The sequence below is a fragment of the Arvicanthis niloticus genome, chromosome 1, assembly GCF_011762505.2.
Source record: "Arvicanthis niloticus isolate mArvNil1 chromosome 1, mArvNil1.pat.X, whole genome shotgun sequence".
Taxonomy (NCBI): Eukaryota; Metazoa; Chordata; class Mammalia; order Rodentia; family Muridae; genus Arvicanthis; species Arvicanthis niloticus.
In genome coordinates this window covers 83,078,855-83,102,029 of record NC_047658.1, presented here as the reverse complement: position 1 = coordinate 83,102,029, position 23,175 = coordinate 83,078,855, and the positions used below count along the sequence as shown (strand labels likewise).

General features: G+C 44.3%; 1 protein-coding gene across 20 annotated transcripts in view; it reads left to right on the top strand.

Annotated features, from left to right (window-relative positions):
• The window catches only part of Sox6 (SRY-box transcription factor 6), a 586,344-nt gene extending 575,946 nt beyond the window's left edge, over positions 1-10,398 (top strand). For all 20 annotated transcript variants that reach the window (XM_076941377.1, XM_076941314.1, XM_076941365.1 and 17 more), the window contains one exon: positions 4,056-10,398. In XM_076941377.1, coding sequence (XP_076797492.1) covers positions 4,056-4,359 — 304 coding nt within the window. In that variant the 3' untranslated portion in view covers positions 4,360-10,398. The remainder of the gene's footprint in view (positions 1-4,055) is intronic.
• Positions 10,399-23,175: the final 12,777 nt, after the last annotated feature.

The window sequence follows — 23,175 nt, the reverse complement described above, 5'->3', positions numbered from 1 at the left end:
TCCTGCTCATCTGGCCTGGTCACCTGTTTATGAGGACAATCATATAGCCCTTAAAGATTGTCACAACCTTATCTTTTCTTTGTCATTGTCCCTTCCAGACTTCTAGTCTCATACCTTTTCTTGACTGAAATATCCCCTATATTTTTTTCATTGGTTTCCCCTCCCATTTACCAGTTTGTTCCCACATCCAGTAACTCGATATATTCAGCAGGGTTTTACTGAGTGTGCCTTGTGCTCAGGCCTTGTGTGGACTCTGGCGTTATGTTAGTGGAGAATCCTATCCTTATGAAGCTTACATTCTAGTGGTAGAAGTCAGACAGACAATCAATCAATCAATCAATCAATCAATCAATCAGGAAGTGAATAAAATAGCTACAAGTGCCTTCAGAGAAAAGTAAAATAAGGACAGGAAAGTGGCAGAGTGTTGCAGAGGTGGTTCCAGTGGTCAGAGGAGCCCCAGGACATTTTCCTAAGAGAGTGAGAACAAAGACCCAGGTTGATAAGGAAGCAAGCTCTGCCAATACTCAGCAGAGAAGACAGCAAGCTCTAAGGTCCCCAGCCATAACTATGCCTAGTTTATTCAGGAAGACAAAGGCCAGGATGGCAGGAGCAAAGCAGTGGGAATAGGTAGAAAGAACAGACATCAGAGAGATGCTAGAGAGCCAAACTGTGAAAGACCTTATAGGCCATTGTGAAGTTGATTTTTACTCTAGGCAAAGAGAAAAGGCTTTGAAGAATTCAAAACAAAGCAAAACAAAAGATGCTGAGCTTTGGCCTGGTTTTTGAGAGGATCACTCTAATCACTGTGTTGGGACTTGTCTGAGGAGGAACAGCCTGTTGTAAAGAGGCTAGGCTCCTAGGATAAATCATATTTGAATTGATGATGGTTGAACCAGGTGTGTAGGAGTAGAGGTGCCAAGAAGTAGATAGATGCTAGATATTTTCCCAGTAGAGAACCAACATGATTTGCTAATGGATTAACTGTAATTGAAAGAACTCTTACTAAGGATTGGCCTAAGTAACTGTGAAGGTTGAAAGGGCTTAGAATGGCCACATGAAGGCTGGAAATCCAGAGAATGAGCAGGAGTTTGGTTTTACACCTGTAAGACTGAGATAGTCTTTAGCATCCACATAAAGGAACACCAATGTGTGTGTGTGTGTGTGTGTGTGTGTGTGTGTGTGTGTGTGTGTGTGTGTGAGAGAGAGAGAGAGAGAGAGAGAGAGAGAGAGAGAGAGAGAAAGGGAGCTTAGTTTAGGAGAGAGGTACTTGCTAGAGATTAAACTTTGGAGTGGTCAGCATACAGATACTGTTTAAAGCTACAAAACTAGATGAGGATCAAGCTGACTGTGGATTTAATAGTTTGGAGATCGTTGGTGATCTCCTCCTAAGTTGTTTCGGCACAGGATTGGGAGTAATTGAAATAGGTGTAAGAAAAAAATTGAGTGGAATAAATGAAGAAAGAGAACCTTCCTGAGTTTTGCTTTAGAACATCAGAGAAGTGGAGCAGCAGCTGGAGAGGAGGGAAGAGTAGACATGATGGTGTGGATGGGAAGAGACCATGGCTGAAGGGAATCCTTAGTAAGCCATGACAAATAGGTCCAGAGTACCAGCAAGAGGCCTCCCTGTTAGATTCTGAACTTACTAAAAGTTGCACAGTGCAGGTAGAGGGTTGGACTCAGAGCTGTGAGCAGGTCAGTTCGATGGTGAGAACTTCCAGAAAGTCCCATCTACTGTGTTTCTACTTCCCCCATCATATGAAAAACCACATCATCAGCTTAAAGTGGGAAGTCAGATAGTTGATGAGTATTAGAAGTCAGAAAGGGGAAGGAGTGCGCCAGGAAAGCGTGCCGTCCACTGCCTGGACAGCACTGGTGCACAGCTCGTGCCTTAGGTGTAGAAGTTCATCTTAGTGCCTGGTCTGAGCAGGGCAGGGTGACTGACCCACTAGTAAAGCAACGTTTTGGAAGGGGGTAGGTAGGGCAGAGGCCTGGAGAGGAGCACCAACAATGAGCCACAGAAGAATACCAGTAATGAGGAAAAGTTAAGTCAGGAGAGGGCTAGGCTTTGAGCGCAATTTACATTTATTTAAGACATAAAAATAAATGACATACAGATATTTTGCTTAAAATATTTCAAAGAGCAACCATCTGTTTTGTGAAAAGCATGTTTTCTGTATTTAAAGAAAATGTTTGATAGTTTTTGTTGGTCTGCAAAGTTTAGAATAGCTGTCTATCACCTTAGGAAATCTGTAAAATGGGTCAATATTGCAGAAGAATGTTTTCTTTATGCTTGTAATTAAGGCAATAATACACTATTATATATAAATATGTAAATATAAAAATATATGCTATAATTATCCATAGTCAGTTGCAAATGCAATATAGTACTTCCTGCTCTACGCAGGTTAGCATAAAATTAAATTTGTGCTAATTTACTTTCAAAAAAATTTGAAACATATATTTTTAGAATTTGAGAGGGAGCAGGATTTCATGTGATGTATCTACAAATAGATGTAACTTCTCCTATCACTTGCTTCCTATGTCAGTCCCAGCTAGCCAGGTGCTGTCGAGTCCTTGGCTTATATCATCTCAAGGGTGATAAGATCTCAAGGGCTGTGGTCATGCTTGTTGAACAAAGATATGTGTATTTGTGTATGTGTGTGCGTGTGTGTGTGTATATACATGTTAAAATTACACAAACATGCATGTTATGTTAGTAAAGGGTTAAAGAATCAGGGGATATCCCTCTGGTGACGGAAGGTCATTAAAGGCAGTGTGCACACATCTCCAGGCATCCTGGCTTTTCTCCTTCTATAAATAAGGCTGGATACCTCTGTGAGGAAATGACACCTATCCTGGAGTGTCCCTGACCTGACGGGCTGACAACAAGGCTGCTTCATACACATGCATGTCTTTCTGTGAGAGTAAGGTAGATAGAAAGTCTTATTGACGTAGAAGCCTAATAAGAATTGTTCAAATGATGACTGACTAGAAGCCTTGGTTACAACAAGGCAGGAGGACCTTCCAGAACACCCTTGACCCTTTTTTACAAACATGTGAATACCAAGGCTGAGGGAGAATTACCACAGCGATGCTTGAGGTGAATGTTGACTATAATTTGCTGCCCATGATCATTGAGGACCACTCGATAAATGACACCTCAGGCACAGTATCTGGGTCGAGTAGAACTTTGATTCTTGAGTGCTGAGTGAAAGAAGAGATACAGTGGCAGCTCTCGCTGCACAGGAGAGCTTGACTGTCACAAGACCTGCTGGTTTGTTTGAACTGGGGACACAGTATAAAGAGGTGATCTGGTGTGACTCAACTTGGCATCTGCTGGGATGAGGCAGGAGCCGCATGCCTGGTGTCTCTTATTATTAGGGTGTAAAGCTCACTGCTCTTTATTACTGAGCCTCCAGCCTCAGCCTCAGCTTCAGCCTCAGCCTCAGGAGTGGTGATATCCAAGATGATTATTCTGGAAGGACCCTAGCCTGGAAAGTCTAGCTAAAGAAACAAGGACACACTAGAATAGAGGCGAAGCGAATCCTTTGCCAAATGTGACTATTTGGGACTTGCCAGGCCCTTTCCCATTTTTTTTTCTTTCATCCATAGTTCTCAAACCAAGTTGACGACACCAACCCACTTAAGAGCAGCATTACAGCATGCCCATGCATCTCAAGTTTTTTTTTTTTTTTAAACTGCTCTCTGGTCTCTTTTTAAAAATGGTCTCAGATGGACCTCTGTGGTCTTAGCTGCAGCATTTGTGCCCAACCCAATGCCAAGTGTGATCTGAGCCCTGTGATATTTGCCAAATTGAAGTTCTGCCTTTATGTTGTGAAACTGTCAGCAAATTGCTGCGTTGTATTATTTAACCACCAGCCACAGCTTTAGAAGCAGTCCAGGGATTCTTCCAAGAACATTTTTTGTCACTTCTGGCCACTTAACATGTTACAGAGGGCCTGGTTTGGCAGATATGGGTTAGGAAGTCCCGGGTCTCATGTGAGAACCTATAGAGATTCCCTCTCTCTCCCATTTTTGTTTTTGAATCTATACAGGCAACAGCCTCAGATTCCCATCACCACAGGAACAGGTGTTGTGTATCCTGGTGCTATTACTATGGCAACGACCACACCATCACCTCAGATGACATCTGACTGCTCTAGCACCTCTGCCAGCCCAGAGCCCAGCCTCCCTGTCATCCAGAGCACGTATGGTATGAAGATGGACGGCGCAAGCCTGGCTGGGAACGACATGATTAATGGAGAGGATGAAATGGAAGCCTATGACGACTACGAAGATGATCCCAAATCAGACTATAGCAGCGAGAACGAGGCCCCAGAGCCTGTCAGTGCCAACTGAGGAGCTTTTGTTTGCTGAATTAAAACACTCTGACATTTTGCTCCCTTTCCCCAACAACAACAACAACAAAGTTCTTAAAGAGCCCGCATGCATTTGTGGCTCCACAATACATCAGCAGAATGGTCTTAATTGCTTCGTAACGTGTGAGACAGATTACGTTTTCCTGATTTTTCATAAACTTGAGTTTTTGTCGTTACCGTTACTGTTGTTGTTTATTTAGGTGAAGACGTATTAAATATGAGACACCGGGACTTGGAAACCTATCTCCGCCCATCGCCGTCTTACGAGTCTTACATTTCTGTCTTACTATTTTTCTTTTGGATGTTGACAAAGGGTTTAAGTTACTGTTTTAGATGGGGTTAAACATTCTCACTCAGGTATGCTGTGCCGGCTACAGGTTGTGAATGTGTTTTTATTCTGAATTACTTTAGAAAACAACTGAGGATTTCGTATTGTGAAACCGGACAAGTCCACGGCGTGAGCGGCTGCATATAGAACATGTTCAAAAGGCCTCGGAATTCCATTTTTTTTCCATGTGTAGAATTCAACTTTGAATGTGCCAAACTTTTTTCATAACTTTTGAATCTTAACTATTTTGAAAGTCTTACAGGAGACACTGCAAAGTCTTAGACAATCTTTGGCATCTTAAAATAAAATAGCAAACCACATTTTTTTTTCCAGAAAATGGTGAAGTACTCAGGAATCTGGAGACAAGATATTGTAAGGAATGAGCAAGGCTGCCACAGTGCACAAACCCAATTGTGTTTGCCTCTTGATGTGCCATCAGTGTGTGGCGTGGGATGACATAGGTCAGAGCAGTCACCACACCAGTCTCCACACGGTGGGCTCCCCTATCTGAGACCGCCTCTCACTACACCCATTCTTACCTTGCCTTTTGCCCTGACATTCAATCTTAACACATTGTTCTCTTAAATAATTTATTCATTCCAGAATGTCAAGGGTCCACTTACTATTTATTTTAAAATTTATTGGTGGCATTAATTTAATATTTTTTTTGCCCTCCTTGCCCTTTAACCTCTTTTTCCTGCTGGATACAGAAGATGTACATAGCAATCTCATGTCCCCAGAACCCCTGGAAACCTTTCCGAAGTGATGCTAGCACATGCATATATTGTTATTTTTAAAGACCAGTGTATATCTGGCTGCAGGATCGCACATCTGCGTCAAGGTGTCCTGCATTTAAACATGTATGCCCCCAGGAGCCACTGTGACCTCAAGTCTTTGACTAGAGTCTTTCCCTCATTCAGTTTTTCAGTAGAACATGAGTTCCATTCAGCAGTGAGGGTCAGCAATGGTTACTGCCAGACAAGGGGCCTCTCAGAGCCACTCTGAAGCCCAAGGACCATGGGCCACACAGGGGTCTACATTGGAGCTGGCATACTGTCACCTTTACTGAGCTACCTGGTCCCAGCTGGCACATCCATGGAGATCTTTGCAAAATCTACAAGTTGTTAGACAACTCAAAGGAAAGACAGGGTGAAAGGAAGCCGCAGGGAAGGGAAGTATGGATGTGCTGCCAGCTCCTAGCGACAGACAGTGGAAGTACCCATCAGCTCGCTCCTCTGAAGACCTCAGTTCTCAGTGGCTGCTTGTGAACCCTGCTGATCAGCTCTGGCCACTCACGGTGAGCTCTGGAGATGAGACATGCCGCAGGGCTGAGAGCTATCAGGGCTCCCTCTCCCATCTCCTAACTACAGGCAGTTCTTCTGAGTTGTGAGTTTGACCATCCTGAACCAGGCCTGTTGCTTACAGGGAGCCTTACCCAGAGCCCTTCAGTGGGAGGCGTCAGTGAACAGTACAGCCTGACACCTAAGCACCAGGACAAAGAGCAGCTCCATCAAAAATTGAGCCATTTTGTCACTTGGGAAAAAGTAGTAAAGCTTCATATTTATTTAAAGAGTGCTCTAGGCCATGCCTAATAGCAATAAATAGGTCTAGCCAAGAGATGACCAGCCGAGTCATGAGCTGTGAGTGCTCTCCATAAACTGTTTAAGGTACTGCTAGGAGGTTTTGTTCTTATATTAACTGGGGATTGGGACTTTGTTCTTGTACATTGATTTCATATGAGGAGGAGGTCACTTTTCAAAAACAAAATGAGTATTTATTATGTCTTACTGATCTCTTGGACGCTCTCTCTCTTCCTTAGTTTCTCCTCATGCTTCCCCACTTTCTCTTTGGCTTCTGCTCCCATTGCTATGTTTGGTTTTGTTTGTTTGTTTGTTCTTTTTTTTTAACCTGTGCTGCATAGGTAGACTATTGTATGGCTAGCAATGTATTGTATGTAATTAATTTTGCACAAAGGCAAACATTTAGCACAGTAGTTAATTTTGTTTGTTGTTTATGACCATGCCAAAATAATATTCTGGGCTAGTAGAGAACAAAAGACTGTTCTTTAGGATTGAAACTTGATTTTGCTTGTAGTAAGAAAAAGAAAACGAAAAAGAAAAAAATCCCACACACTCACAGATGTCGTTTCGTAAGTGTTGCAAGCACTGGATGTAAATGGTATTTTTATCACTGACTAATGTGAAACTGGTATAGAAACTACATGAACAAGTCACCTGTTCTGACTCGTGTGGGCTCGCCTCACAGTTGCCAGATCTGAGTCATTTTTATGTCTTGTTATTTCATTTATTTATGCAAAATACATGTATGTAGGAACACTCTGTGTCAGCTCCAGCTCAGCCTCAGCACTGGGGCCCAGTAACTTCTAGCCATATTCTCAAGTACGAAAACTGTCCGGGAATGACTGGGTATGAATGCCTCTTTCATTGGCTCAGACAGTGATGCTGTATTCAAATCTAAATTTTGTGCATACACAGTTTATTCTATTTATTAGCCACACTTGGCTCTAAATATCCATGGGAATGGAGAATGACAATCACAGAGATCATTTACATCAATGGGGCTTAAGCAAAGTTTTTATGACTTCACCATCTCATTTTTAGAGTTTTCTAATTGTGTAAATATAACATAGAAATAGAATTTATTTTTGGTTCATGAATTCCTAGTGACATATAAGTTATGTATCTTCTTTCTGTTCTCTATTCATATGTGTTGCTCCACACTAAAAGCTGGTCTGTCACATTTAGTGTGGACAGAGAATTATCAGCTTCAGTGAGGCAGTGTCCCACCCCCAGCCAAGACAGCAGGACCCTACCTGGTTCTCACACAGTCTGGAACCCACTGGTCCCCCAGCCCAGACTCCCCCTATTTCTATACAGAAAGCTGAGGAGTTACACACACTGAGTTTCCAGCAGAGCTAAGACAAAGTCAGTTTGCTTTGCGAATCCAGACCCATCTGTCCACATAGCTCTGTGGCCCTAGAATGGCAAGAAGCAGGAGTTGCATTTCAGAGGTGAAGATCCGCCTGCAAGGTTAGTATAAATCCCATAGCACCAGCCAAGGGCAATCGGAAATCACCTTCTTGCAATGTTTTGTTCTCTGTTTTCCACTAACTTTAAATAAAAGCCCAGGTTTGTCTCCATCAAAGAACTCACAGGATCAGGTCTTTCTTTGTCAAATGAATAGCAGTATTGATAGACAACCTTCTTACTAATGAACAGGCTCTATGAACTAGGAAGGAAGGCAGAGTGGAAGGAATACAGGGACACAGAGAAAAGGTTCATCCATGGACATGAGAAGCCTAGTTGGCAGTTTCTCTTCCTCACTGGCAAATTCCAGGCCATGTTGTTTTCGAAAACACTCTCTCAACCTTTCAGGTTTGCATCATGTGCTATTTGATACCTTCTAGCCTGTCCTCAGCCTGCATTCCTTTTCCAAGGCCTGATACTGACTCCCAGGCCAGCTTCTAAATTCAGGTGTGGGTTCACAGTGCTATTCTACTTGTTAAATGCTGGCCTTCTCTAGACATTTGCCCTATGTGAGCCGGGAGTGCTAAAACAGGGTGTGATTCCTCTAGGGCTGACACAGGGCTCCTGTAGAGCCAGGCTGCATCTCCACTATACATTCTCCTGAGCCAGGGGCTCAGCACTCAAGGATGACCACCTCCTTCAGTAGAAACATGGCCTGGTCATGCTGATGCCACGGAGGAGGGTGTTGCTCTCCAGTCACTCAGTTCCAATAAACTGACTTTCCAGCTCCTTGGGGAAAGGCAACACACATTATTTCATAGTTTTGAGCCATAGAAGTCCTGTACCAAGTGCCAACAACAGTGAAGCTCTGTGTCTAGAAGAATCAGTTGAGATGATGGCTGGATCTTCCTCTTTACTGAGAAAGTGGCAACCACATTGGCTATGCCCTTGCCTGGTGTGCACATTTCCTCTAAGGCTCGGGCTGACACTTGAGCTCACTCTCAAAGTGTAACAACAGTGGTGACCTGGCTTGTCCCATTTGCCCTGCTTTTTTTTTTTTTTTTTTTTTTTTGTCCTCTACCCCTGACATGGCTTCTTTGTGAGCAGATATTCCTCCTGCCAATCACATTGTTTCTGATGCCACACATGATCGTGGGTCTGCACAGCAAAAATAGATAGAAAATCATGACATTGCAAGCATAGTTCTTTTCTGTCCCCATCCTGTCCTTTCCAAATACCTGTAAACTGGCACTCAAGGGCAGAGGCAGAGTGAGGGGAGGAGGGATGGAAAGTCAAGGCTCCCTGCAGATTCCCTTCTATTGAGAAAGAAGCTGGTGGAAGGCAAGTAGGTGATGTTTCTTGCTGGTCTTATTTCCACAGAACTGTAGGCATAGAGCAGGGCTTCGATGTGCGGCAGTCTTGGAGTCTGGGGAATGTGCAAACATTTCATTGCCATTGCTACACATCACAGGTCTGCTGGTGTGCGTCCTCCATTATCTTTCCTCACCAAGGAGCATTGACTCTCTCCCCCTTTAAAACTCAGCCTTCGTTGTGTCCTTCTCCAGCTGGTAGCACATTAGGATGGTTAGCACTTGTTTTTGCTCATTCTTGTATTTGCCATGTACAATTCTGAATTACCCTGTACGAGCCTCTAAGCTGTTACTACATAACTCATCTTACTGTAACTCTTTTCTTTGCCTACATTGTAATTTGTTTGTGATGTATATTGTGAGATTGTATTCTATGTTAATTTAATCAGCACAACTCACTGACATGCTGGACTGACATGCTGGCTGCTGTTTTGAAGTGTAAAGCTTGTGTAGGGCTGTCCGGACAACTACAACTCTGTTGTCAAGGTACTGTGCATTGGTTCCCATAGCAACACTGTGGGTGTGAACCTTGAAACTCTAGGGACACTCGGCACACCCTCCAGCAAATTTTAAGTGCAGATTTTCTTTGTTGAAACTCTATGAATACAACAGGTACCTACGTGGCCCATGACTGGTAACTATTTTGGGCAATTAGAAAAACAAACAAGCATTAAAAAACTAGTGTCTATTGCTGCTTTGAATATGTTTGAAAGTCTGAAAATGTAAATAGTTTATCAAAAAAAAAATCTTGTACAGTCCAGTGTAAAGTTTTTAAATGACCTGAAGGGTTTCCGTCACAGCTTTCGCGCACTCTCCTCTGGATAGCGATAAAGAGAAGTTTGCTAAGGACTTAAAGAATTGGGGGGAAAATAACAACAGAATCTCTTCAAATGGAAAGGAGTGGATCACTGCCCCTAGCTTTGTCACATACACAGACCTCTTGGATCTTGTTGGACAGTATTGGCATGAGACAAACTCAGCATGGAATACCCTCCAGTGGGACTTGTCCAGGGCTTTCCTGCTCTGCCTCACAATTAAGGGACAGGATGAGATAGAAAGGCGTGCCGTCTTTGTCTATCCTGGAATATGTTGGCACCTTAGCTACTTTCCCCCTCTTTGCACAAGGTGCTTTCCCGATATGTGTTAGACACGCCATCCTTGGGTGATAATGTATATGCCATGAGAGGGCTCAGGCCCGCGGGGAGTGTCTATAGGAACTGCCTATTTATGCTCATTTACCTCAAGACTGTCCTCTACCCTAAACTAGTTGTCATCACTCCATCTTTTGTACTGCTGTTGACACTTACCAATTAAAGATAAATTTTGTTTTATGACCTCTGTGTTTGGCTTAGTCTGTGCCCCCAAACCCTTCCTCCATGGAGTACAGCAAGACCCAAACTATATTATTATAAACACCTTCTGCCAGAGCCTGGAGGCCCCAAGCTTCCTACATGGTGTCTGCCTGAACCCACTGCAGGGTGGAGGGGGCTGGCCTGACAGCTTCTCAGCCCTTCACCTGCTTCTTTTCGTGACCCACATACCACTGCGACAAGAAATGCTTGTGACTTTTGATAGGAGGAAGGAGCAGGTGTGGATTCTTCAAGAAAAGATGAGAGAGAAAGTCACTCCCTGTCTCCTGACTTCTTTCTGAGCACGAATGAACTGGGACAACCAACTGTGAAGGTCCTGGGAACCAGGCTCTCTAAGCAGAGCAGCTTACTGTTCGCTGGAGCGCTGAGCTGATGCCTGGTGACTTCTGCCTTCTGCAGGAAGCTCCCAGCTCCTCCTACAGTTGAGTGCCCCCTAGAGGGAACTTCTGCTCCCAGTAATAGTGGCTCTTAGGGTGTTTACAAACAATTCCAAGGGGCTCAGAGTCTGAGGGGTCAGAGTGGGTGGGCCTTAAACTAGACTTATCAAATCAGAGCTAGAACAGGCCAGAATAACAGAGAGTGTGAGGGTAAGAGACCCAGTGGCTTCTTTTCTTGGTATTTCCTATAAACAAAAAGTCCTCTTCAGAGAGAAGCCAGGAACCTGTGAAACTTTGTCCCAAACAAGCTGACACAAGCTGATTAAATCTATAACACTGCAGCTCAAGGCCTCCCTCCAGCACCCAAAGGCTTTTGCTGTTTCTGCTTTTATGGGTTTTTGTTTTATCTAGGGTTTCATGTAGCCCAGAGTGACCTGAAACCTACTAGCCCACACTGGCCTTGAACTCCAAAGTACTGATGTAGTACACACATGCTACCACCCCCATTTGCTCATAGGTCTTGAAAACCCTAGGTAAGCCTGACATTAAGGAATGGACTTGGCAGTCACAGGAGCCTAGCTTTGTCAGCTGACTCAGTATTCCCTTCTGTCAAATGGGATCTTAGCCTCATCCTCTTAGGGTAGGGTGGGTGAGCTGGAGGTGGGAGCAATATGGAGTGAGGTGGCAGGTATAAGATATATAGCTGCAGGGCATCACGGAGAGCCTGACCACCAGGCTACCTGCTACCTCTGCCCAGCGCATGTCTGAGCCAGAGAGAATGGTGGGCTGCTACCTACTGAGCCAAGTAGAGGACAAGGCCCGTCTCCCTCCTCCAAGCTGCTTCATCCCTAGCACATCCACTACCAGAGGTCTTCACAAAGCCCAGGCCTGCCCTCCTGTGCTGTCCTGTAGCCTTTGACTTTTCACTGATAACCAGGTCAGACTCGCTTCCTCCCTTGACAACCAAACCTCTGCTCATGAGTCTAACATACCCACAATTCCTTGCTGCTTCTCTCACATTCCACTGCTTGTCTTCCATCCTGGGCCACAGACGTTCCCTTCTGAGGGAAAGGTGTCATCCTTCTGTTTGGGAAATTCCCACTTGGTTTTCTCTCTACTTTCCAAGGTCTTCCCCAAACCCTAGTGTCTGAGCTCCCACATAACACTTTGAAAGGATATGTGCTTCGGTTCCCATGCTATCCCATGTTTTTCTGAGGATGAGACTACATCTTATCTTGGCTCAGTGCTTGAGGATGTAGTTCATCATGGTGGAGAAATCATGGCCACAGGGGCCTGACAGCTGCTCATACTGCATCCACAGTCAGGAAGCTAAGGAGAATGAATGCTGGGGTTCAGTTTGCTTTCTCCATTTTATTCAGTGTAGGACTTTCTAGCCCTTGGGATGAAGATACCCACATTCAGCGTGGGTCTCCCTCCTGGTAAACTCTGAAAACTCAACTCACAGATATACCCAGGAGTGTCTTCTAGGCTGCTCCGCAGTCAAGTTGAAAAGGACCAACTGTGACAGACATTGTCCTTCCAGTTGCCTCTCCTATGCTCTGTGTGGCACTATTTGCCTTACAGCATGGTGGGGGCTGTATCTTAAGAGTGAGCCCCATGTGAGAGAAAGAGAGGCAGGCCAATGCTGTGTCTTCTTTTATAACTCAGACTGCAAGTCAGATTTTCACCTAATTTGAAAGTGAAGAACACCAACCCCATCTCATTGGGGGAACTATGGAAGGAGAAAGTCTGGATGTTGCTATGACCCTCTGGCGCATCATCTGCTGACCATTGCTTGCTTACTCTTTTCCTGGCACCCCACCCCCAAATACAGCATCCCTCTACAGAGCCTTGCATGGGGCCAGTGTTGACACCAGTGCCTGAGATTGACATCAGTGTCTTAAACTGAGCTGTGGCCCAACCCTGCTAAAGCTAGTGTGTTATTACCAGGACCCACAGACCCCAGAAGAGGACAGTGCCAAACAAGTAGCTTAGTGGAGAGCTGAACATTCTCAAAGAAACTGTGAGTAGCAGGCATTGAAGTTTATTGCAACCTTGCTGAAAAGGGGGTTTGGTTCCTCAGTCCAGATAGTTATAAAAATGTTCAAACCAGTCTAGTCCCATATTAGGGTGAGTTCTCTAGGGTATTTGCAATAGAATTTGACTAATATTTATTTCTATACAAGACCATCAAAGAAAGAAATGTCACTCATCAGCATAATACCGGTGGCAACACAGATCCTATATTGATGTTTCTGTCAGCACTGCAACAAAAGATGCCTTAAACAGCAATAATCAGTAGAGAAGCCACAGAGTCATAGAAAAACAATTTAACAGTTTTCTGGTTCAGAAAATATTGGTGCTGTGTTCTAACAGTCCTTAAAAGACCTGTATCATCAACTACACTTAAAATGTGAGGTTGAGGGAAAAAAAAAAACAAAAACGTAAACCTCAAGAAAATCTTGAGAGTTTCTGGTCGTGGGTCAAAGCTGATAGGTAGTCATCATTATCGTCAGGCAGGGGTGGTTACTACTGTATTCTTCTCTTGGAATCTTCCTTATAGTTCTTTGAAAGGAACCGAGCATGTTAATTTTTGTGAGCCCTCAGCAGTCCCTTTATAAGTATCATAGGAAATGCTGATTCTTTCTATTAGTTGCCCAATAATGCACACCCCCTCTGCCCTTTGGAAACTAAAGAAGTACTGTTATTATTATTAATGGGTTGCAGAGACAGGTGTAAAAATTAAGACAGGGAAAAAAAATCCAAAGAATTGTAAGATCATTCAAGAACAGTGAGGCTACCGAGCCAGGGATAAGCCAGCTGTTCGGCTATGATACACTATCCTGCTGTTGGGGCTTACAGGGAAATTAGAATGCATTTAATTGCAAAAAGTAATCATATTCTATATTTGGATAAATACCCTCATAAAACCACGTGCGATTATTGCACATCTTAAAGAAGTTAATTCACTAGGGAAAGATGCTTGTGAATGTTGAAAAGAATAACACCTGCTGAATGCCTGGACTTGGACCACTGGAGAAATAAGTAAATCCACAAGTGGCCATAGTTCCCAATGGCCAGGCCTTAGCACCCTGGAGTCTCCATTTGCAGAGGTAACCAGGACTTCCACAGGTGCCAGGAGGACAGGTTGTGGAGGTGCTGGGATATACGAGCCAAGCACGCCTGCCCTGGACAATGCTGTGGAAAACATAAGTGGCTTTGGACCTTAAACTGTGTCAGATAAGATGCACCAAGGGGGCTAAGTCTGCAGCTATAAATACAGTCCAGAAACTGGATCGGCTTGTGGGCTGTTGAATTTCAAATGCCTGCCAAACTGAGTGTGATATCTGGGGCTCTCTATTTTTGCAATGCTGCTGCAAGGGGTGGCAAAAGTCCAGTTAATCTAAACAAGAAAATCCAGGGAAATGACAAGCAGAAGAGGTAAACTGGCCCATCAAAACTTGGAGCTGAAATTAACTTCATGAATTTTAATAGGCTACTAGGAGGAGTTTAAATGGAACCCTGTACATCAGTTCAGCTCCTTAATGCTGACAGACTAAAGAGAGGGTTTGCTAGACAAGGCTGAAGATTGATTAATGACTGACTGACTGACTGACTTCTACAATATTAAGATATGACCAATCAGACATGTAAATTGCAGTCAATTTTCTGATTGGCCATCTGTGGAGTGCTTTGTTCAGAGAGTTAAAGACACCTAAAAACCCCAAAACAAAAGAAGTAAACGTCTTAAAATATTGGTGAAGTTGGGCTAAAGCGATAGCTCAGTGGTTAAGAGCACTGACTGCTCTTCCAGTTCAATTCTCAGCAACCACATGGTGGCTCACAACCATCTGTAATGGGATCTGATGCCCTCTTCTGGTGTGTCTGATGACAGTGACAGTGCACTCTCTCTATATAAATAATAAATAAATAAATATTTAGATTATAAGTTATTGGCCACAAGTGACTAGAAACTAGCTTAAATTGTTTAACGAGCAAAAGGGATCAGTGACTTAGGTAACTGAAACACACACAAACATACATACATACATACATACATACGCACATATACACACATGTGCATACATACATACATATGCACATATGCACACATGTGCATACACACATACATAACATTAACACATATACACATATATACACATATGTATACAAGTATATATATATACACACATACAAACATATACATATATGCATATCCATACACACACATGCACATGTAACACACATGTATACCACACATATTTCATATGGCTTCAGACCTGGCTGGATGCAGATGTTCAACAAAGCTGAATGTGGATTGTCTCCATCTTTTCCTGATTCTGAAGTGAGAAAACTCTCAGAAGTCTCTTGGGGTAGTGCTTCACAGTTGCAAACTTCTATAAGGTCAGCTTTGAGCTAAACAGCAAGAAAACCTTTTCTTTCTCGAATATATGTTCCATATTTATGAAACCCAGTCTTCTTGGAATGGCTTTCATGGCATGACTGTGGCAGAGCCTGTCACTGTGGCCCAGAACAGGAACAGAGCCAGCCATTACCATTATCATGCGGACTGAGTGGATGAAGGTTGTTGTCCCCCCCAACCACCCCCCCAAAAAAACAAAAAACAAAATGAAACAAAACAGGTGCCCAGAGAAGGGTGCTGGGTTGGGTGCCCTGTGCCTTACACAAGCAATACTTTGTGAATAGAAGTGGAGTCTCCAGGATTCTTTTCAAAGGACTCAGCCAACATCGCCATGGTCCTGTGTGAGCATGGCTCCCCTGCATTGTTGGCAGCTTGATGCTGACTTTACCTGTTTAATCTTCAGTAAATGACAGCTAACCTTCAACATGGTTTGTATCAGTCACCACACAGAGCTATCTGTCTCCAGTGTATCTGTCTTCTCATGAGAGAATGAACAAAGCTTTGAGACCAAGGTCTTACCTACAGAAGCAGTAGAGAGCTAGCTTACAGCACATACCTTTGATTCTCTATAATAATGCAAGGATTGTTCTGGGACCTCTGATATTAGGACTGAGAGTAAAGTCTATAAATGTATTCACCTGGTGCAGTTGCCATCTTGGAGGCTTACCCTTTCTAGTTCTTTCTGAACTCTAGATGTTAGGTTCAATGCAGCTATTCTGATTCAATCTGGCTTCTCTCAGCTTCTCACTGAATTGGTCTGCTTGGCCTCAAACTAACACTTGCAATTTGGTCTAATCTGGTTCCTAGTTCTCTGGCCTCAGCTGCCTCACTGACCTGCACTGAACTGCATGAACTCACTAGCAAACTACATTCACTGCACTGCACTCACTACACTAAACTCAGTGCACTGCACTCACCGTACCCACTGCACTCCACTCACAGCACTCCACTGTGCTCACTGTACTACACTTAGCACAGTGTACTCAGCACACTGCACTTGCTCACTGTGCTCACTGCATTGTACTCACTGCACTTGCTCACTGTGCTCACTGCATTGTACTCACTGCACTTGCTCACTGTGCTCACTGCACTGTGCTCACTGCACTTGCTCACTGTGCTCAATGCACTGCACTGACTGTACTTGCTCACTGCACTCACTTCCAACTCACTGAAGAATTCATTAAACAACTTTCTCTTCTCCTGGGAGTTGGGCATATCTTCTCTCTGACTCATTCTGTCAAATCTCTCTCTGATTCATCACTTCGTCTGTCCCTCACCTACATATCATTGTTTGGGATTAAAATTGTGAACTGAAGAAGTCCAGTCAGAGAGATTAAAGATGCGTACAAAGGGCATGTTTGCATTCTAAGCAAATCTTAGGATTTTCTTTGAATGTAATCAGAACAGCCATGTTGCTGGATTAAAATTCCTCTACAAAGTTCACAGAATAGGCCTTTATCTTTCTTACATAAAAATGGTGTCCTTTAGAGCTTGGGCCTACTTCTTTTGGGAAAACAGGCCTCACCAGAAGGGAAGCTTAAAATCTGCATCAGAGCTTGCCTACATGTTATCTTTGCCGTGAAAAAGCACCATGTACAAGGCAACCTAGAGAAGAAATGGATGATTTGTACTTACAGTTCTGGAGGGATAAGAGTTGATCACAGCAGCAAGTGGCAGGCATAGCAACAGGTACAGATGCAAATAAATAAATAAATAAATAAATAATTTCACAGTTGAAATGAAGCCACAAATCAAGGAGATATAAGTGGGGTAGGACCAGGCCTTAAGCTTTGAAAGCCCACAACCCCCAATGACATACTTCCTACAGAAAGGCCACACCTTCTAACCCTCCCCAAATAGCACCACCAATTGGGGACCAAGTACTCAAATACCTCAGACTAGGGAGGACATTTCTCATTTAAACCACCATAGCATATCTACAGATTGTAGCCAGGCCTCAAATGCACTTCAACATGAATTTCTATAAAGAAAACCTTGTTAGGACAGAGCTCCACCCTCTTTTAAGTGCATTGCTGATGCTACTTCTTTTATGTCCATGACAGAGATGAGTAGATGCAATAGAAGACATACAATCCAGAATGTGTGAGTTGTGTTTAGGCTCGTTACAGGAAAACTTTACCACCTCCCTTCCCCCCACCTCCTCTACCACACAGCCTGGCCCAAGATGGTTTATCTTCACTGTCAACTTGACTGCATTTAGCATCACCTGGGAACTGACAATGCACATCTCTGGGTTTGTCTGCGATGGCTTTTTAAAGTGAGCAACTAAAGGGAGAAAGACCCACCTGAGATGTGCGTACGCTGTCCTGAGTACTGGATAATCCAGGGAGCCAAGAGAATGGCAGCTCTACCCTTCTCTGCTTTCTGGTAGCTACATGGTGTGAACTGTTCTACTTTGCCACACCTTCCTGCATGGTGGACTGCTGCCTCCAAAAGAGTCAAAAGATGCCCTTCCTCTGCCAACTATCTCTGTCCACAGTAACCAAGAAGTAACTGGTAAGAGCTCTGTCTCCAAGCTGCAAGTACAACACACAGATCAAGCTGCAAGTACAACAGCACCAGCCCCTGGCTCAGATGTCTCCCCTTGAGTACTCAGAATCCCTCTCAATCATTATCTTCAGAGAATGAGAACTGAATGGGTAAGGAGATTTTGAACTGGGCCAGCTCTGGGGGAAATCAGGCCACACTACACAATACACAGGAGAGGGAGGTGCAGTTCCGAGGTGTTAGAAAGTCCCATGACTCCCTTGAGCTAAGCTGGCTCCACCTCTGGAGAAGCCTCAGAGAAAATGTTAATTCTCAACCATGGCTGTGTTTGGCCACCACATGAGATGCTTTAGTCCTTTCCTACCAGGCAGAGGTAACTACCTGAAATCTTCCAAGGCTACTAATGAGTTCAAGAATGACTGTAATCTGTTGTGGAAATAGCTGATTGAGCTACTGTCCTATTAAAGAGTTGATGTCAACACTCGGTCATCCAAACTTAAGCGCTAGCCATCCTAGTATCCTTGGCATTTCCCAACTCCCCTGTTTTCCCTATAGTCCTGCAGGGTCTCCAGGCTTTTGAAGTTCCTTCCTGACCATGTACTCTGAATGAGAAGTGTTCACCATACTCTCAGACTTTTGAAGACATGGTGCCCAGTTGGCCCTGCTGAAGGAAGTTTGTCCCCAAGGACAGGCTCTGAGATTAAAAGATTTGTCCTATTCAAGATCACTGTCTCTCATCCCTTGTGTGATTGCTGATATGAGTCCCAGCTCCGCTCCAGCCACCATGCCCATTTTGCTGCCATGCCTTCCCACTATGTTGGACTCTTACCTTTTTGGAATGGCAAACCCTGGTAGACTCATTCTTCTAAGTTTCCCTAGTCACAGCAACAGAAAAACAATAACACCTCTGGCTATAATAACCTTTCTCAAAAGGGAGCGATGATCATGTCCCTGCTGAAAGACACTGTGGAGTTGGAACCACCTCTGCATACAAGTGTCTGACCTAACCCTAACCCAGCCATCCTCACACAGGGAACTGCTCACTTCATCTCCAGGTCGTCTGTACTTAGCACAGGGCCAGCCTCCTCTTCAGCACAGTAAATGTTTACTGGACTTAAATAAACACAGCCCAAGCTCTCATGAGCTTACATTCCACCATGTAAGTGGAATGAAATCTGCCAAGTTGCTACACGTGGGCAATTCCAGGCCTCCAGATGACCTCACTTTCTTGTGGCTTTGAGTTCACTAGGTGCATTCCCTCCCCTTCCTCCTAGTCTTTCTCCATGAGCATCCTCCTGTTCTCTTTCCCAGAGTAAAGCAAAACCTGGTTTCTAAATGTTCCAGGGGCGAGAAGGCCTATCACACCCCCTACCACAACTTGGCCCAAACCAGACACCCAGGTCTCCTATCACGTTGCCATAGCTTTGGAGGCCCAGTTCAGTTTTATGTTATGAACTTTCAATTTTCCAGAGTTTTCCATGTATTTAGTGTTCTTCACAGCAGCAGTTGGTTTTAGGGGAGGGGGCAGTGCAGGGGAAGGGAGGGAGAGAAAGTTTCTTTGGTTTTAGCATTACCCGTACAGTATTAAGTGTGAATTTCTAAGAAATTACGTGGCGGTGAGGTTATGATTTTCACACCATGGCTGGAAGCAACATGAAAATATTGCCTAATGCAACTCCACATGGACATATGAAATTTCATTCCACCTCATACATGTAATTAAGTGGCTCACATAATGAAGCACTGTGTGTACAGCGAGGCAGAGGACTTTTGTAGATGAAAGATAGCCAGACAGGGAACAAGACTGGCAGTTTAAAGGCATAGTCATTAAACAGAGCAGCTACAAGTAACTTCCTCTAGCCCTCTACCCCTAGCCCCTAATGCCAATTTTCTGGTTGTCTGTAAAGCAAATTTATTGACATGTAGGATCTGTTCTAGTTTGGTTTCTGTTGCTAACTAACCACTAACCAAGACCAAGGTGGGCAGGAAAAGGTTTATTCAGTCTCCCAGGGCACAGTTCATCACTGAGGGAAGTCAGGGCAAGAACTAAAGTCAGGAACCTGGCGGCAGCAACTGGAGTGAAGGCCTTGGAGGAACACTGCCTACTGGCTTGTTTTCCCTGGCTTGTTCAGCTGTCTTTCTTACACAATTCAAGCGCACTTGTACAGGGATGGCACTGCCCACAGTAGGCTAGACCCTTCTGCGTTAATCAGCAATCAAGAAAAGGCCCCTATGGATTGTGCATAGGCCAATCTGATGGAGTTCCTCAACTAAGATTCCCTCTCCTCAAATATGTCTAGGTTTGAGTCACATTGACAAAAACTAACTATGACAGTATTCTCCTGCTAAAGTGCCTTGCTAGATCATCTACCAGTGTAGAGGGTTAGAGAAATTTCTGAGCTTGGAATCAAAGAGAACAGATTTCAGACTCTACTCTGTCACTCACTAACAGAGTGACTCTCTGGGTCAACTCAGTAAAAAGCTGAACCAGATGCTCCTCCTCTTTCTTCTTCTTTCTTCTTCTTTCTTCTTTCTTTCTTTCTTTCTTCTTCTTCTTCTTCTTCTTCTTCTTCTTCTTCTTCTTCTTCTTCTTCTTCTTCTTCTTCTTCTTCTTCTTCTTCTTCTTCTCCTCCTCCTCCTCCTCCTCCTCCTCCTCCTCCTCCTCCTCCTTTCTCTCTCTCTCTCTCTCTCTTTCTCTCTCTCTCTCTCTCTCTCTCTCTCTCTCTCTCTCTCTCCCATTTCCCTCTCCTCCTCTCTCTCCCATTTCCCTCTCCCTCTCCCTCTCCCTCTCCCTCTCCCTCTCCCTCTCCCTCTCCCTCTCCCTCTCCCTCTCCCTCTCCCTCTCCCTCTCCCTCTCCCTCTCCCTCTCCCTCTCCCTCTCCCTCTCCCTCTCCCTCTCCCTCTCCTCCTTCTCTCTTCTCTTTCCTTCTCCCTCTTCTCCCTTCCCCTCTCCCTGTCTCTTCTCTCTCACTGAATGTTTCAGACCCAGATGAATGAAAAAAAGAAATATAATAGAAAGGACATGACTGCTAGATATGACGGAGAAGAAGCTTTATTGTAGATAAAAGGAAGAGCATAGCCAGAGGCAGGGACTTCTGGGAGAGTCTAGAGTGAACAGGACCCTGAGTCTGGGCATGTATAGAGAAGAAGGAGGGGAGAACCAAGAGAGTAACAGATAGAAGAAAAAGTCTGGTGATCCAAACAGCTGGAAGAGCAGCCGAGAGAAGGGCAGCCCAGCCTCTGGGCTGGAGAAGTTTAGGGTAGGGGGACAGGCATGCCTGCCAGTACCTTGTAACAGTCCTTGTAACAGGAAGGGACTGTAGAATACTTTGATTTGTTACATAGGCACTCCAGTTAGCCTTTTTGTCCTGGTTTTGAGACCTACCTCAATAGCAGCAAGTGAGGTCTATTGCAAATTCAAGTTGGAGACTGTGACTGCCTCTGAGGATGGGATGGGCAGTTCTTGTTCTAGCATGTCTTGCAGATGACTGTCACTTTCTCCAGAATGGGATTTATTCACTCAACTTCCTTTGTGTAAATGAGAAAACTTGAGCCCTACACAGCTTAATAGCATAAGAATTGAAAGATTCATAAAGCAAAATGCAGAGTAGATCATCTGAAAAGATCCGATCCATTACCTCAGAGAGTTACCCATAATTCTTTAGTCTGAGTTACCCACATCTGGACAGAATTGGTACTGGAAAGAGAGATTCAACTGAAGATTGAATTAGAACAACAGATTTACAGTTCTTGCACAGGGTTTTAGAACCAGTGTTCAGTTGTTTGCATATTTACTGAAGAGCTAACCTATATGGTGCATTGTGTGGGAATTGGGGGCGTGTTGGGTTAACCTGTCCTATTAGATGTCAATTTAGTTCCAGTACTCAGTACCCTTTGGGCTGTGTCTTGTTCTTCACTCATCCTGTTCCACAGTTTTGGAACTCCCTTTTGGTTGGGGTTGCCAACAACTCAGATGCTAGAACACGAACTATTTTCTCAAACTCCCTTGCTCATCTGCCCGGGAGTGCTGGGACCCAGGGGCTTGTACTAGGCTTCCATGATCTGCCTCCATCTTGGAGTTGGGCTTTGCAGGGTGCAGCCCTCCTTTCTTCCTTGAAACACCTCTGGCACCTAGCAGAGGCTCTGACATGGTACAGATGTTCTTCAAACCCAAAGAAAGATTGGCTTCTTCTCCAAACAAATGCAGGCCAGTGCCTCCCTGCAGCACTGAGCAGGACAGAGGCTGCTAGCCCTACAACACCCTGGAGATGGCTAACTTCATGTCCACATGGTGAGTTCAGCAAACATCCACATAGAGCAACACTGTCTAGCTCCTAGACTCTAACAAGACTTTCTGTAAAAATGAAAAACCTGCAGTGGCCCAGAGGCACCTCTGGCCACAGGAGCTAGTGCAATGTGACCATTTTTTTTGTTGTTGTTTGATTTATTTATTTATTTATTTTATTGCATTTGTTGGAGGAGCGGGGTCTCATGTAGCCCAGGGTCACTATGTAGCATAGAATGACTGAATTCCTGATCCTCCTACCCCAATCTCCCAAGTGCTGAGATTCTGGGGACATACTACCACAAGGCCAGCAGTGCCACTTTGGACATCATGGACCTCATGGGTGACTTGAACTGTAGGGTCCATTTAGGAAGAACCATTACATACAGAAGCTTGCTTGAAAAACTTCAAACAAGTTTTTCCACAGCCTGCAGGATCAGATGGGTATTTCTGCTCTGGGGTCTACCCCACATTTATAAAACTGCCTACATTAAACCCAAGATAGAAAAGCACAGGCCAGAAGCTCATGGAAAACTGGATCCCAATAGTCAATCTCAGACATACCCAGTGGGGCTGCATGATTCTTTCAGCAGGTATTTGTGTTTTTAACATCTCCCATAGGAACCTCTTCTGTCCCATCAGAAACCAGTTGGGCTCATGGACTACAAGTGTCCTAAAACATTTTTCTGAATAGTTTTCCTTTTTTTAAAAATTTAATTTAATTTTTTATTGTCTAGGTGGGAACCTGCAGAGGCACATGGTTCAGGAAGTGCCTGTGTGTGGGTCCTTGGTGAGTTATAGATGTGGCACAAGGCTCCCTCGAGCTGTTGAACCAGAAGCTACCTAGATGGAGACTCTTGCTAGAATGCCATAGAACATGTGGATACAGAGAGCAAGGAGGAGTCTTTTGGAAGAGCCATTTCCATCAAGGCCTCTAGCCATCAACACAAGCAGAGGCCCATACCTTCTGCTTCGCAAAGACGGCCATGCTTTGTAGCCTGGGGTCTCTAGAAAGGGCTCACTTTCTGAATGCAAAGAAATTAGCACAGCAGGAAGGTGAGCCTGGGCAAGACCAGACAACTCTATACAGGCTGAGGGTGGTGCAGCTGCTAGGGGCTAGCAGACTGGGGGCCTGAGCACCCAGCAGG